We start from the raw sequence: 12381 nt of genomic DNA, 5'->3' as shown, positions 1-12381 counted from the left end.
TTCAAGTGGGGGATAAGAAAACCAAACAAGCAGAAATAAGAGAAAGCAGTGAGCAGCATGCATTTGTTCAGCAACAGCATGGCATTCTGTTGGCTGAGAAAGTCTGCCAGGGTGGTAGGGTGCAAAGACACCTGAAATTACAGAGCAGAATGGATTCTCTTGCTTACTTGCTTGCATTTGAATCTAAATAACTGAACTGAGTGGAGACAAAGCATAGAGTGAATGGTAGTTCAGCTCTCCAAAGATACAGTATTTTGGAAAAGCTCTAGCTCAGGATTTAAAAAAAAAATAATTCCATTTTCTTTTTTTTGACAATCCCTCTTTGCAAAGTACTGGTATGTGGACAGGCAGACAGAGAAGAATCTTAATTCTCTTACTTGCTGAGTCACCCCTTACAGTTTTAGCAGACACAGCAGTCTGTCAGTCTACCTTCTGCCCTATCACACAGCTTCTTGAGTGCCCTAAAATGATAAACAGGACATTATTAATTATTACATTGTTAATAATCACCATTGGCAGTATTTTCCACAGGGTCAACTTAGCTTTAGAAGTCACTGGATGTTAAGGAAAGACCCTTTGAAACATGCAAATGGCAAAATTACTGAGTGAAATTCTGGAGTCATTTTCAAGTAGGTCAGAACAAATGATCTTATAGGTTTGTCCTAACCTTAAAAAAAGACTAATCTTCAAAAAATTCCTCATGAGGTAGGAACTTATCAACTAAGGCCTTATAGGATCATATAAATTCTTTAAAGCAATTTTAATTTAAAATTTCTCTTACTTTTAAACAAAGAAAAAGCACACATGCTCAATTCTGAAGCTGATTTGCTCAATCAAAGAGCATTATAAATACAGTTGTATTACTACAACAGTCCCCTATCCTGGAAAAGTCAGCACTCCTAAAAATGAAGGTTTGCAAAGACCCATTTGCTCACTCCATTTTAATTATAGTTTTCTGTTGTTAAAATCCTGTTCTCAGGAGCTGGTATCTGAGCACTGATGGGTTGATTGGATAGCATTTTCCAGTGTTACTGACTGCTAAGTTTTCACATTTCTTCTTCTATCCATAGAATCAGAGAATCATACAATATCTCAAGTTGGAAGGAATTAATATGAGTCACTTAATCCAAACCCCTGCTCCTTGCAGGACTACCTGAAATTAAACTATATGACTAAGAGTGTTCTCCAGACAGTCCTTGAATTCTAACAATCTTGGTGCTGTGACCTCTTCTCTGGGAAGCATGATTCAATCACTGACCACCAGGTCCATGAAGAACGTTTTCCTAATGTCTAGTCTGAACTTCTCCTGATGCAGCTTCATTCCATTTCTCCACGTCCTATACTGACCACCAAGAGAAGAGATTAGCACCTCTCACTTCACTGCCCACCTTAAGGTCACCTCAGCCTTTTCTTCTCCAAGCTGAGGAAACCAAGTGGCCTCAGTCTTGCCATTGAGAATTTTCCCCATCTTGGTCACACTCTTCTGGACACTTCAATAGTTTGATGTTCTTTTATTGTGGCACCCAGAACTGCCCCCAGCACTCGAGGTGAGACTGCCCCAGTGCAGAGCAGAGCAGGACAATCCCCTCCCTTGCCCGGCTGGCCATGCAAGGATATAGTTGCCTGGCATGCCCCAGTTGGCCCTCCTGGCTGCCAGGGCACTGTTGACCATGTTCAACTTGCCACCAACTCAAACCCCCAGATCTCTTTCCCCAAGCCACTCATCCTCAAATCTGCATGTACATCCAGGATTACCCTCTCCCAAGTGGAGAGTCCTGCAACTGATCTTGTCTAGTTTCTAATAGTTGGTAGTTTCCCAAATTTCTAATCTACACACATCTCTCTGCAGAGCCTCTCTACCTTCTAGGGACTCCACAACTTTTCCTAGTGTAGTAAAATCACCACACCTATTTAATGTGCATTTGATCCCTGCATCCAGATCTTTTTTAAAAACATTACAGAGCATTGGCGCTAAAATGGAGCCATGAGGAACCTCTGGTCCCTGGCTGCCAGCCTGCTGTAACAAAATTTACCAAAGCCCTTTGAGCCCAACCTACCAGCCAGTTGCTCACACAATGTGTTATGGACTCAACTGGTTTTGTGCCAGGCAGTTTATCCAGCAGGGTACTGTGGCAGACAGAACCAAAAGCTCTGCTAATATAAAACCAATCCACATCTACTGTCTTCCCTTGGTCACCTACGGTTACTTTGACATAAATGAAAATTAAATTGGTCAAACAGGACTTTTCCCTCGTGAATCCATGCTCGCTGTGATGACTGCATTGTCTCTCAAACAATGTTTCTCAGTAACTCCCAGAAAAACCTTCCCTGTGATTTTACCATGAGCTGCAGTGAAAATGCCAGGCCTATAACTTCCAGAGTTTTCTTTTTATCCTTCTTGAAAACTGGGACAAATTTCCAGATTCCAGCTGACTGGGACATCTCCAGACAAATTAAATATAACGGAGAGAGGTCCTGCCAAATGCATCAGCTAGCTTTTCCATGGAAAGGATCCTATCCTCCCCCATACACTTGTGTGCATCCAACGGAAACAGCAAGTCTCAAACAATTTCAGGATTGCCTGGGAATCTGTCATTCCCCAAGTGACAGTCTTCCAACGGTGGGCTCCTAGGATCCCAGTCCATCATTGCTGTTGAAGACAGATGGCGAAGGTGTAATCATTCTCTTTTGTGTCTGTAATTTTATTTGGATCTCATCAAGCAATGGACCAATGTTATCTCTGATCCTTTTTTTGCTGTTAACATATAAAACCCAAAAAAGCCCTTTTTGCTTTCCTTCACAACTTGTCCTGCACAGCTTAAATTCTATCTGAGTTTTGGTCACACAAATTTTCTCTCCACAGAGTTGAGCAGCATCTCTGTCATCCTCCCATGTCACCGTGTTTCCAGTGTTCATAAGCTTTCCTTCTCCATCTAAGTTCACTGCTCAGCCTAGCCAACCTTTTGCCCCATTGGCTTGGATTTCAACATGTTGTGTTTGGCTCCTGCACTCTTAAAAGAGAGTTCTTGAAAAGCAACAAGCATATAACTCAAATAGCTTTAAGAAAAAAGATTCCCAAGAGATTTTACTAACTAGCTCTTTAAGCAGCCCATAGTCTGCTCTTTCCCATACAAGAAGACAAGCAATTATTACTAGTGACATTTATGAAGAAAAGCAGCACACTAAATAACATAGATAAGGTGGGAAAGTGGGTCCTTTCTAGTCACTTCATTTTCTTATGTGTCTAGACTGAGAATCTAGCACCTCAGAACCAACTCCCACCTGAAAATAAAGAACATATATGAAACAATTTTATTTTAGCTATTTTGCCAGTTAGAGAAAATTTTGAGCAGAGTGCAGCAGGTGCCCCAGAGCTCTGTTCCAAAGAATATTTAGGTCAAAGAGATTAGTCTGAGCAGACCAAAGCTATTGATCTTCCTTGCTTTTCTTAGTAATGATGTCCAAGATCTGAGTCCATGTGCATGAGGAGCTGGTACCTGACAGTCGTGAAGTTCACCTTGTAGAAGCTCCTGGTGCTTCAGTATGGCACAAGAAATGAACTCTTGAATAGTGAGCAATAAATCTTACTGGATACTTCTCAGAAGTGAAGCCAGGGAGCCTGACAAAAAGCAAAATTAAATGTTACAGCAGAGACTGGCATGAGAAATATGGTTATAGTCTACTCTGGATCTTGATGATGAAAAATTCAAGAACTTTCAGTAATAAAATGATGGCGTTGTGAACTGCCCTTTTTCTTATGTCTGAATTAGTTTGCTTAGGAGAAAGAAATAGCCTTGAAACTTGACATGAATTTGCATTAAGGTTGCTATACAAAGGACTAACCATGGCGTGGTTTAATGCTCAAAGCAAACTGCAAAGCAGGTTGGTATCTCTAAAGAGGCACTGACAATCCCTATTAATAGGGGGCTTGCCTCTTTTGCACCAAGAAAGAGAATAGGCAGGTAAGACAAATTCACTTTCAGGCAGATTTAAAGATGAATTACAAATTCATCTTTAAATTCAGGCCTTAAACAGTGTGACTCAAAGAAACCTTGAACAGTTTCATGTGATCCACTCAGTAGAACACAGACTGAGAACAAAAGTTTTGCAAAATGCTCAGCTATGGCATCTTCCATTTTGTCAAGAACTAGTAAATATAAATACAAATGCTGCAGCTGGAGATAAGGAAACAGGAGAAAAGAAGGAGATATTCTCATAGCAACAGCAATTGCTTCACACAGGACACTACCAAAACAACAGTACTGGGGTCTGCAAGAGCAAGAACCTGAGAGCAGTGCAGAAGAACAGGAGCCTGAGGACAAAAAAGTGAAAACACTGCTCCTGTGCTCTGGGGTACACTGGTCCCAGCAGCCTATGTGAAAGGGAGCTGCAAGCAGAAGTCAGGCTACAAAATTGCAGATGAGATGCCTTCCAGACCAGCAAGGGTGCTACCAAATCGAGTAGTTTCCCAAAGCCTTGTCCCTTCCTGCACCAGCCTGTATACAGGTGGAATAATGAGCTGCTGCTTAGGAGTTTTAAGTCAGGTGCTAAGAGCAGGCACAAGGAACCAGCACTTTGTTGTGTGCATCCCCTGCTTTACAGGAGTTTCAGCTTAGCTGAAATGCTCCCAGTGACAAGGGGAAGTAACCTGGTTTTTGTGATGTTCATAGTTACAGGAATTGCTGATGCCAGCTCAAACAGAGGTGAAGATGAAACACAGAGAAAGCATCTCTCCTGTCCTGCTAGTTACCGACTGCAGATTTATACTACACTAACACCAGCTGCAAGAGAAACAAGAGTGACTTTATGCTGTTTCTCAGCAGCTGATGAAGAGTTTGAAGCTGGAAATGCCTTCATACCCCTGCCCTTTGCTTCCACGGAGTCCAGCAGAACATTTGACCTGCACTTCCAGAATACATTCAAAACTTCAGGCACAGACTGAAATATCCCTCAGCTCCTAACCAAATGGAGGTATTCTAACTGTGAATAAAATGAAATTACTTTTATTTGCTCACCTTTTGAAAACATTTTAAGAGATACACCAGTGAGTTCCTGCCCTTTATCTGCATATCAATTGTTCATTATTTTCATTAAAGAAAACCAAGCCCATGAGGATGAAAGAAATCTGTACTGCTCTCTTTCTGTCCGCCCCTCATACATTTTTATTTCAGATTACTTTTAATCCATGTATATTTGAAATAGGAAAATGTGTGGGTTTCATTAGCAATAAAACTTTAAGGGATTTTCCCGCTTACTGATTTTTCATAGATTTATGGATCCATAATCATTCACGTCACAGCCTAAGGGAAATGAGGTTTGAACAGGATAATAGCGCTTAAATCCCCTCCTCTAAGCACTCAGATCTTTGCTGTCAGCAAGATTAAAACGGTCAACAGCAGTCTTCATGTGTCTATATCCTACACAGAGCTTTCACAACAACTGGAGTGGTGGCTGGCAGGAAGAAATATGCAGAACCACTGCTGTGCATAATATTTCTGAGATAAAGAGAGAAGAAAACCAGTTTGCCAGCTTTTGCAGTGTTGAGAAGGACTGGTGTTAACTGCTTGATCGGGTGAATGCAAAGAGGGGAAAAGAGTAAGGAATAATATTATGCTGCAGTTTAACAGTCAGCAAGAGTTTCTTTTCCTAAAACATAAAGGCAGAGAGATGGAAACATCAAACATCCCCCTGCAGCCCAGCAAGGGGAAGGAGAAGGAAGTCATTCATGTAGACATGCAGAGTGGTTCCTCTGCCACTGCTCCCTTGAATGCCCAGCATCTACTGCAGCCAGGACCTGAGGGGAATTACAGCTATTATGTGGATGATGAAGATGAGGAAGATGAAGAGAAAGAACAAGGAAAATGGCAACATGAAGATGCATTTAAGGGAGAAAGCAAGGCCTCATCATTTATTCCTTGTTCTCCTGCTCTTTCCTCTAGATCCCCAACCACATCATCTGCTCCATCCATGCTGAACATCAATGTGGGTGGCCAAAGTTACCGCCTCACCTACCAGGCAGTGGCTGTCTACCCCAAGACCCGCCTGGGCCGCCTGGCTACCTCCACTGACCGCCGTTGCCAGCTGGGCCTGTGCGATGACTATGCTGCCCAGGTTGATGAGTATTTCTTTGACCGGGACCCAGCTGTCTTCCAGCTGGTGTACAATTTCTATGCCTCAGGGGTGCTGCGGGTGAGGGACGAGCTGTGCCCCCGTAGCTTCCTGGAGGAGTTGAGCTACTGGGGCGTGCATCTCAAATACACACCCCGCTGCTGCCGTATCTGCTTCGAGGAGCGCCGGGACGAGCTGAGTGAGCAGCTGAAGGTCCAGCGGGAGCTGCACTCCCAGGCAGAGGCTGAGGAGAATGAGCAGCTCTTCCACCACATGCGCTACTACGGCCCCCAGCGCTGGCGCCTCTGGAACCTCATGGAGAAGCCCTTCTCCTCTGTCACCGCCAAAGTGATGGCAGTGGCCTCCAGCTTCTTCGTGCTCATCTCCGTGGTGGCCCTGGCACTCAACACAGTAGAGGAGATGCAGCAGGTAGACTGGAAGAGTGGGGATAGCCGGCCTGTCTTGGAGCATGTGGAGACCTTGTGCATTGCATTCTTCACACTGGAGTACCTGCTGCGCTTGGTCTCTACCCCAGACCTGCGTCGCTTTGCCAGCAGTGCCCTCAATGCAGTAGACCTCATTGCCATCCTGCCCCTCTATCTGCAGCTGCTGCTTGAATGCTTTACTGATGATGACCAGCCCCGGGGTGGGGGCTCCCAGCACGAGCACGATATTGAGAAGGTGGGACGGGTGAGCAAGGTAGGACAAGTGCTTCGCATCATGCGCCTCATGCGCATCTTCCGCATCCTCAAGCTGGCCCGCCACTCCACAGGGCTCCGTGCCTTTGGCTTTACCTTGCGCCAGTGCTACCAGCAGGTGGGCTGCCTTTTGCTCTTCATTGCTATGGGCATCTTTGCCTTCTCTGCCATGGTCTACACAGTGGAGCACGATGTGTCCAGTACCAACTTCACCAGCATTCCCCATGCTTGGTGGTGGGCTGCCGTAAGTAAACACATCTTACCTTGCTGGGTAGCCAGAGGCCCTCCCTTCCTTCCCCTCCCCTTCCCCTCACCTCCCAGCTGGAGCTGCTGGCAGTCTTGAAAACAACAGGCTCAGATCAGTGAACATCTGCTCTGAATTCTGAGCTAACAGGACATATGCATGCCTGCGTGCGCACACACACACACACACGCACTCATTCACCTCTCTCTAAGCTTAAATCAAGGCTTTATCAGGCAGGCAGTCTTGAAACTCCTATATCTCCAAATGCAGACAGTATTTTCACTCTTAAAGAAGAAGCGGGCAAAGACGGGGAAAAAAGTGTTTCCCAATTTAGTGCCATTGTGAGTGTTGCCAAAACAATAGGGGAAAAAATGCATGCATTCGGCTATCCAGTTACACAGATTTTGTTCTTATTCTATGTGTAGATTTTCTGTGACCCATAAAACTACAAGATGATGAGATATAGTTTATTAACTACAGTCAGATCACTCACACTTTAAAAGTGAAAGCTGTTCCAGAACTCTGGCTGTTAAAAATCCATTAGGACTTTTAACAGTTGTTTTACACAAGAGATTGTGTTCTGCTGTGCTGCAGAAGATGTCTGTATTTATAGTGCCCTAGATGAAACCAGGGGGTAGCTAGACATTGTTGATACCGAGGGCAGGCACAGGACCCACATCTTGGCCATCCATAACCCTAAGGCTTATCCTAGACTATTGTCACATATATTTTGTTTTGCAGCAGCTGATGCCAGCCTGCATAGTCTATTTTTATGTGGGGCCCTGGGAGCAATTCTGACCCCTGGGCATGGCTATGGGTCTGGCTCGGTCCCAGTCACTTCTCTGGAGAAAGAAGCTCATGCAAATAGACTGGATGGGAATTAGAACCTGATTGCCGCAAGGTGTATATGAGGCCCACCAGACAGTAATCCCAACCCATTCAAGGTCACTTCTCCTGGCCAGCCATCCTGGAGCCCAAGGTCTGCACTTCTGGTTCAGCCATGGACAATGAGATGTGGTGGTTTACCACACATTTGCAGTGATTCAGCACGTGGCAGAAAAAAAAGCCTTACAGACAAGCATAGAGGCACACATTTATATGTGCACATGCATATGTGTAACTGTGCTGAATGTCCTTTAAGCTGGGACATAGAAGGATGGAAAAAACAGTGAATAAAGGAAAGGGACCTGTAATGTGACCTTCATAGATCATCTGTAAGTGATATACAAAGGCTATGAAAACACTGGTGATTCATACATTGCTAAAATACCTTGTCTTCTGAACATGCAGGTTATATGCAAAATCTTTAGGGCTCATTTTTGCAAACTGGTGATACTACAATAATTTAGCTATTCCTAATAAACTTATATGGCAAGGTGAAAAAGGTCTATTTACGTGAGCAAATGCCTTCAAATGCTGTGTTATGCACACTGCAATTCCAAAGCATAAAACACTTTTTAAAGCCTATTCATTAAGACGGTAAATTAAAATATCTAGATCATTCAAATTTTATAAAAATCCAACAGCATTCACCAACTCACACATGCAGGACAAGCATCCCTCCTAAACTGTTACAGGCAAAAAAATACTATGCCAATGGTACAGAACCTTATTACAGGATAATGTTTTTTTCCTGGCTGGTAGAGATAAACATCTTGCCTTCATCTCAGTATTTATTTTTGGAGATATTTATCCTGTATTATCATTCAAATCCAGTGACTTAATTTCCATTAAACCAAATCACTAATCCTTTTTATTCCACAGGAAGCACCAGGTGCATCCTAAAAATGTGCTCACCCAGTGCTGTCTCATGTACTCTAATGTTTTCTTCATTTAAAATATCAGATTATTTACCATTTTAGAAGACAGCAAACTCTACACAGTGACCTTCTGAAGACTTATTTTAGTGTTAAAGCCACAAGGGCATTACAGTGAAAGTCCTACTGTCTGTGGCTTATTTTTGTCAGAATTCTAGGTTACTGTTTAGCAGATACACACAGTGTGTTGAGACACTGTGAAAAAAATTAAATAAAATTCACTGACTGAAAAAGATCCCTTGCACAGGCTAGAAAGTGAGAGGTGACAGCAACATGCAAGTTTTACCTGCCAGGAAAAAAAGTAAGTTATATTTACTCAGTGTAAAAAATACAAAATAACAACATACGAAATTAAATAAATTAGGAGTTATCTTAAGTTGACTGTTTGAGAGTACATTTTTCTAATGTGGCACCTCCATAATCAAATATCAATTAATTTTTGATCTGAATTTTACAATGGAAGTATTTTAGTACTTGGTGTAACACTGGACCCATAAAACAGTTCCTTCATATATCCACAGGCTAGAAGGAGAAAATTATATTGGCTGAGAAGAAAAATTTAAAGATATGTACACAGACCTGGCAAAGTGTTCAGAATCATGTAAAATAAATACACTGAACAACATCACTCTCAAAGAAAAACCCCAAAACCAATCCAACAACCAAAGCTGAAACATTTTTAACAACCCCTAAATCCTGCTTCAAAAGGAAATTCAGCAAAAATTACCCACCTATGTACTTACTTAACACTATAACTATACATATTGCAATCATAGACCACAAGCAAAACCTTCCAGGCTACAGTTCTTTGTAGGTATGTAATCATTAAAGGGGATTTTATCCAGAAACTTTGAAGTCCTGGATCATCTCTTCCTCTAATGCAAATAGGAAAATTTATTTTGTAATTAATTGAAGGGTTTTGTGTGTTTTTCATTACTTCCTAAAATATATATGAAAAACAATGGTAAAACTCAAAATACAATCCACAGAATAAGTCCCAAATACTGGGTTTTATTAGCACAGTGGATTTAGAAACAGGACATCTGTTCCAAGTGACATGATGAGGGAGCAGGGTTGCAGCTATCAGTGGATTTGTATGGTTATGGAGCCACATCGATCCTCTCCCTACAGCCAAGCAAACTCATCTTCTGGTCAGCCTGGTACGGAAATTGTCTGGGAATTCCCTCTGCAGGGCAAAAATCTAAAAACCCTCCTGAATGGTGTCAAACCGCTGTCTTTCTTTACTTCATGAGAGGGTTTGTTTTTTGGTTTTTTTTTTTTTCAATTAGGGATATTTTGCATAAAAAAGCTAGTAGACACATACACACAGACCAAAAAAAAAAAAAAAAAAAAAAAAAAAGCAGCACAGACTGCTTTTTAGACTTACAATGCAAATTTAAAGAGTTAACTTTAACATTGTCCCTGATCAGTGAACATATCTGTCTGTGTATTTCTGCTCAGCTAATAAGCTGCATGTTGGTTTGCCTGTAGGTCAGCATCTCTACAGTGGGATATGGAGATATGTGTCCAGAAACTCACCTTGGACGCCTGTTTGCTTTCCTCTGCATTGCTTTTGGAATAATCCTGAATGGCATGCCCATCTCCATCCTCTACAATAAATTCTCAGACTATTACAGCAAGCTGAAGGCCTACGAGTACACAGCTCTCAAGAAAGAAAGAGGGAAGGTTGACTTCACACGGAGAGCCATGAGGAAAATATCTGAGTGCTGTGGAGAAGGTGCATCCCACCCTTTGTCACAGCAATGATAGTTTGGGCTTTGGATATTGGGAGGCCACCAAGAAGCTGGAGGAGAAAGAGAAAAAACAAATCAGCCAAAAGATAAATGAAAAGGGCCAAAAGTAACAAAAGTAGATGGTGAAATCTGTTTTGAAGGGGGCTGTAAGTTTTCAAAACTAAAAAGGTTTAGATTCAAACAGATTTTTTTGAACTCTGATAGCCTGTGAGTAGCACTTGAGTGCTCATCAGCTCTCTGAAATGAATTCCTTCAAATTTAACATTCTGAATAAGTCTCACATTAAAATCTAACCCTCTGCTACTGATTAAATTGACAATAAAGACCCATCATAATTGTACAAACAGAAAACAAATTGTTGTCATTAAGAGTCTGCCACCTTACCTCTGTCAAGGCAGTGTCAAAAATTAAACTAATAGAATACCCAATATACTGACTGCATCACTTAAACTGGTTTTGCATCAGCTTTCAATTAGAGGAAAATGGCCTAGAGCACTTACCTAAATATTAGCAGCAGCTATAATCCCTAAAATGTCAGCCTCTGTTTCCATTGCCAGATAGCTATGCTTCATTGTTCTAATTTTATTTTTCAAGTGCAGCCCTGCAAATGAGCCCTCCTATTTTCATGCCTAGTCAAACAAAGCACTGCTTTTAGCATTTTCCACCACCCCACCTCCATAATCATCTTTCAGTATGACAAGAACTAGTGAAGAATTCTGGAGGCTGAGTTGATAAATCTCATTAATCAAATTTCCAAACCCAATCCTTTTTAGGTATAGGATTAAGTGATAATTTATTTTGCAGTATATAATGTATCTACTTATTGGATTGTTAGAATAATTAACCTGTCAAGGAACATAAGTATTAAAGCAGTAATTACAAAATAATCAAAGGAAATATGTGAGTAGCAACTCTTAAAGACTATTCATACTAAGGATCTTATCAGCACTTCACTTTAACCAATTTTAAATATGATTTAAAATCAAGATGATTTGTCTGGTACATACAGCCATTAGGGATACAATCCTGACACCTTAGCTCATCCCCAGGAGTACCTTATGTCCTAAGATTACTGTGTTTTTTGCACAGCTGAATGGGATTTCTCATGTGTCTAACTAATGCCAAAACTTAAATAACAAATAAGACCAAAAATAATTAGATGGAATTGCAGTTTTATGTATTACTTCTGAGACTATCAAGAATATTTTTTACATAAGAGCAGTCATACCAATTTAGAAACAGTAATCTGAATAACAGATCTGAAAGAAAAAAATATTTTATTGATAATCAGATGCAAAGACCTGAAAGAAAAAAAATATAATGAAAAGGATCAACAGCAACAGTGCACTAGTATGACCCATGGCTGTTAGTCAGCAACACTCCTGCTGCAAAGCATCTTGATGACAGAGATGCATATCAAAACTCTTGAACTCTCACATTGTGTCTGTGCTGCCCTGATGAATGCAAATAGCTGCATTAAGATCTCAGGGCCACATGGGACACAATGGTGTGAAGCTCACTCTGGGACAGCCAAGGGTGAAATTGTTCATTAATTTTGACACTTCCATGTGAGTTGTGTCAAGCATGGGGACATTTCCCCTTTCAGTGGTGGGAAGGTAATTAGTAACCAACTTGTTCCTCTCATTCTCTACCTCCAGACGATCGTATCATAAGCCCATCTGTCATTTTGTTCTTTAGGAATGACAGTCAGAACACTGTGTGCTGATCAGCTCTGTTAAAAGCTAAACCATGTCTTTAAG

General features: G+C 41.6%; 2 protein-coding genes across 2 annotated transcripts in view; one reads left to right on the top strand and one right to left on the bottom strand.

Moving 5' to 3' along the window:
* Positions 1-5474: 5474 nt before the first annotated feature.
* KCNV2 (potassium voltage-gated channel modifier subfamily V member 2) lies at positions 5475-10634 on the top strand. Its single transcript, XM_041426952.1, has 2 exons — positions 5475-7050; positions 10359-10634. The coding sequence occupies exons 1-2, from the start codon at positions 5611-5613 to the stop codon at positions 10632-10634; spliced, it is 1716 nt and encodes a 571-aa protein (XP_041282886.1). The 5' UTR covers positions 5475-5610.
* PUM3 (pumilio RNA binding family member 3) overlaps positions 10549-12381 on the bottom strand; it is a 36860-nt gene continuing 35027 nt past the window's right edge. Inside the window, exon 19 of the transcript XR_005954300.1 lies at positions 10549-10671. The gene's annotated coding sequence lies outside the window, so the exon portion shown is untranslated. The remainder of the gene's footprint in view (positions 10672-12381) is intronic.

The sequence above is a fragment of the Onychostruthus taczanowskii genome, unplaced genomic scaffold (assembly GCF_017590055.1).
Source record: "Onychostruthus taczanowskii isolate IOZ18803 unplaced genomic scaffold, ASM1759005v1 scaffold96, whole genome shotgun sequence".
Lineage (NCBI taxonomy): Eukaryota > Metazoa > Chordata > Aves > Passeriformes > Passeridae > Onychostruthus > Onychostruthus taczanowskii.
This window is presented reverse-complemented; position numbering and strand designations above follow the sequence as displayed.

Excerpts from the sequence above, each read along its gene's own strand:
- KCNV2 (XM_041426952.1), top strand. The coding sequence starts at position 5,611 with ATGCTGCAGTTTAACAGTCAGCAAGAGTTTCTTTTCCTAAAACATAAA. Across the intron at positions 7,051-10,358 it reads ATGCTTGGTGGTGGGCTGCC|GTCAGCATCTCTACAGTGGG; the intron begins GTAAGTAAACAC and ends GTTTGCCTGTAG.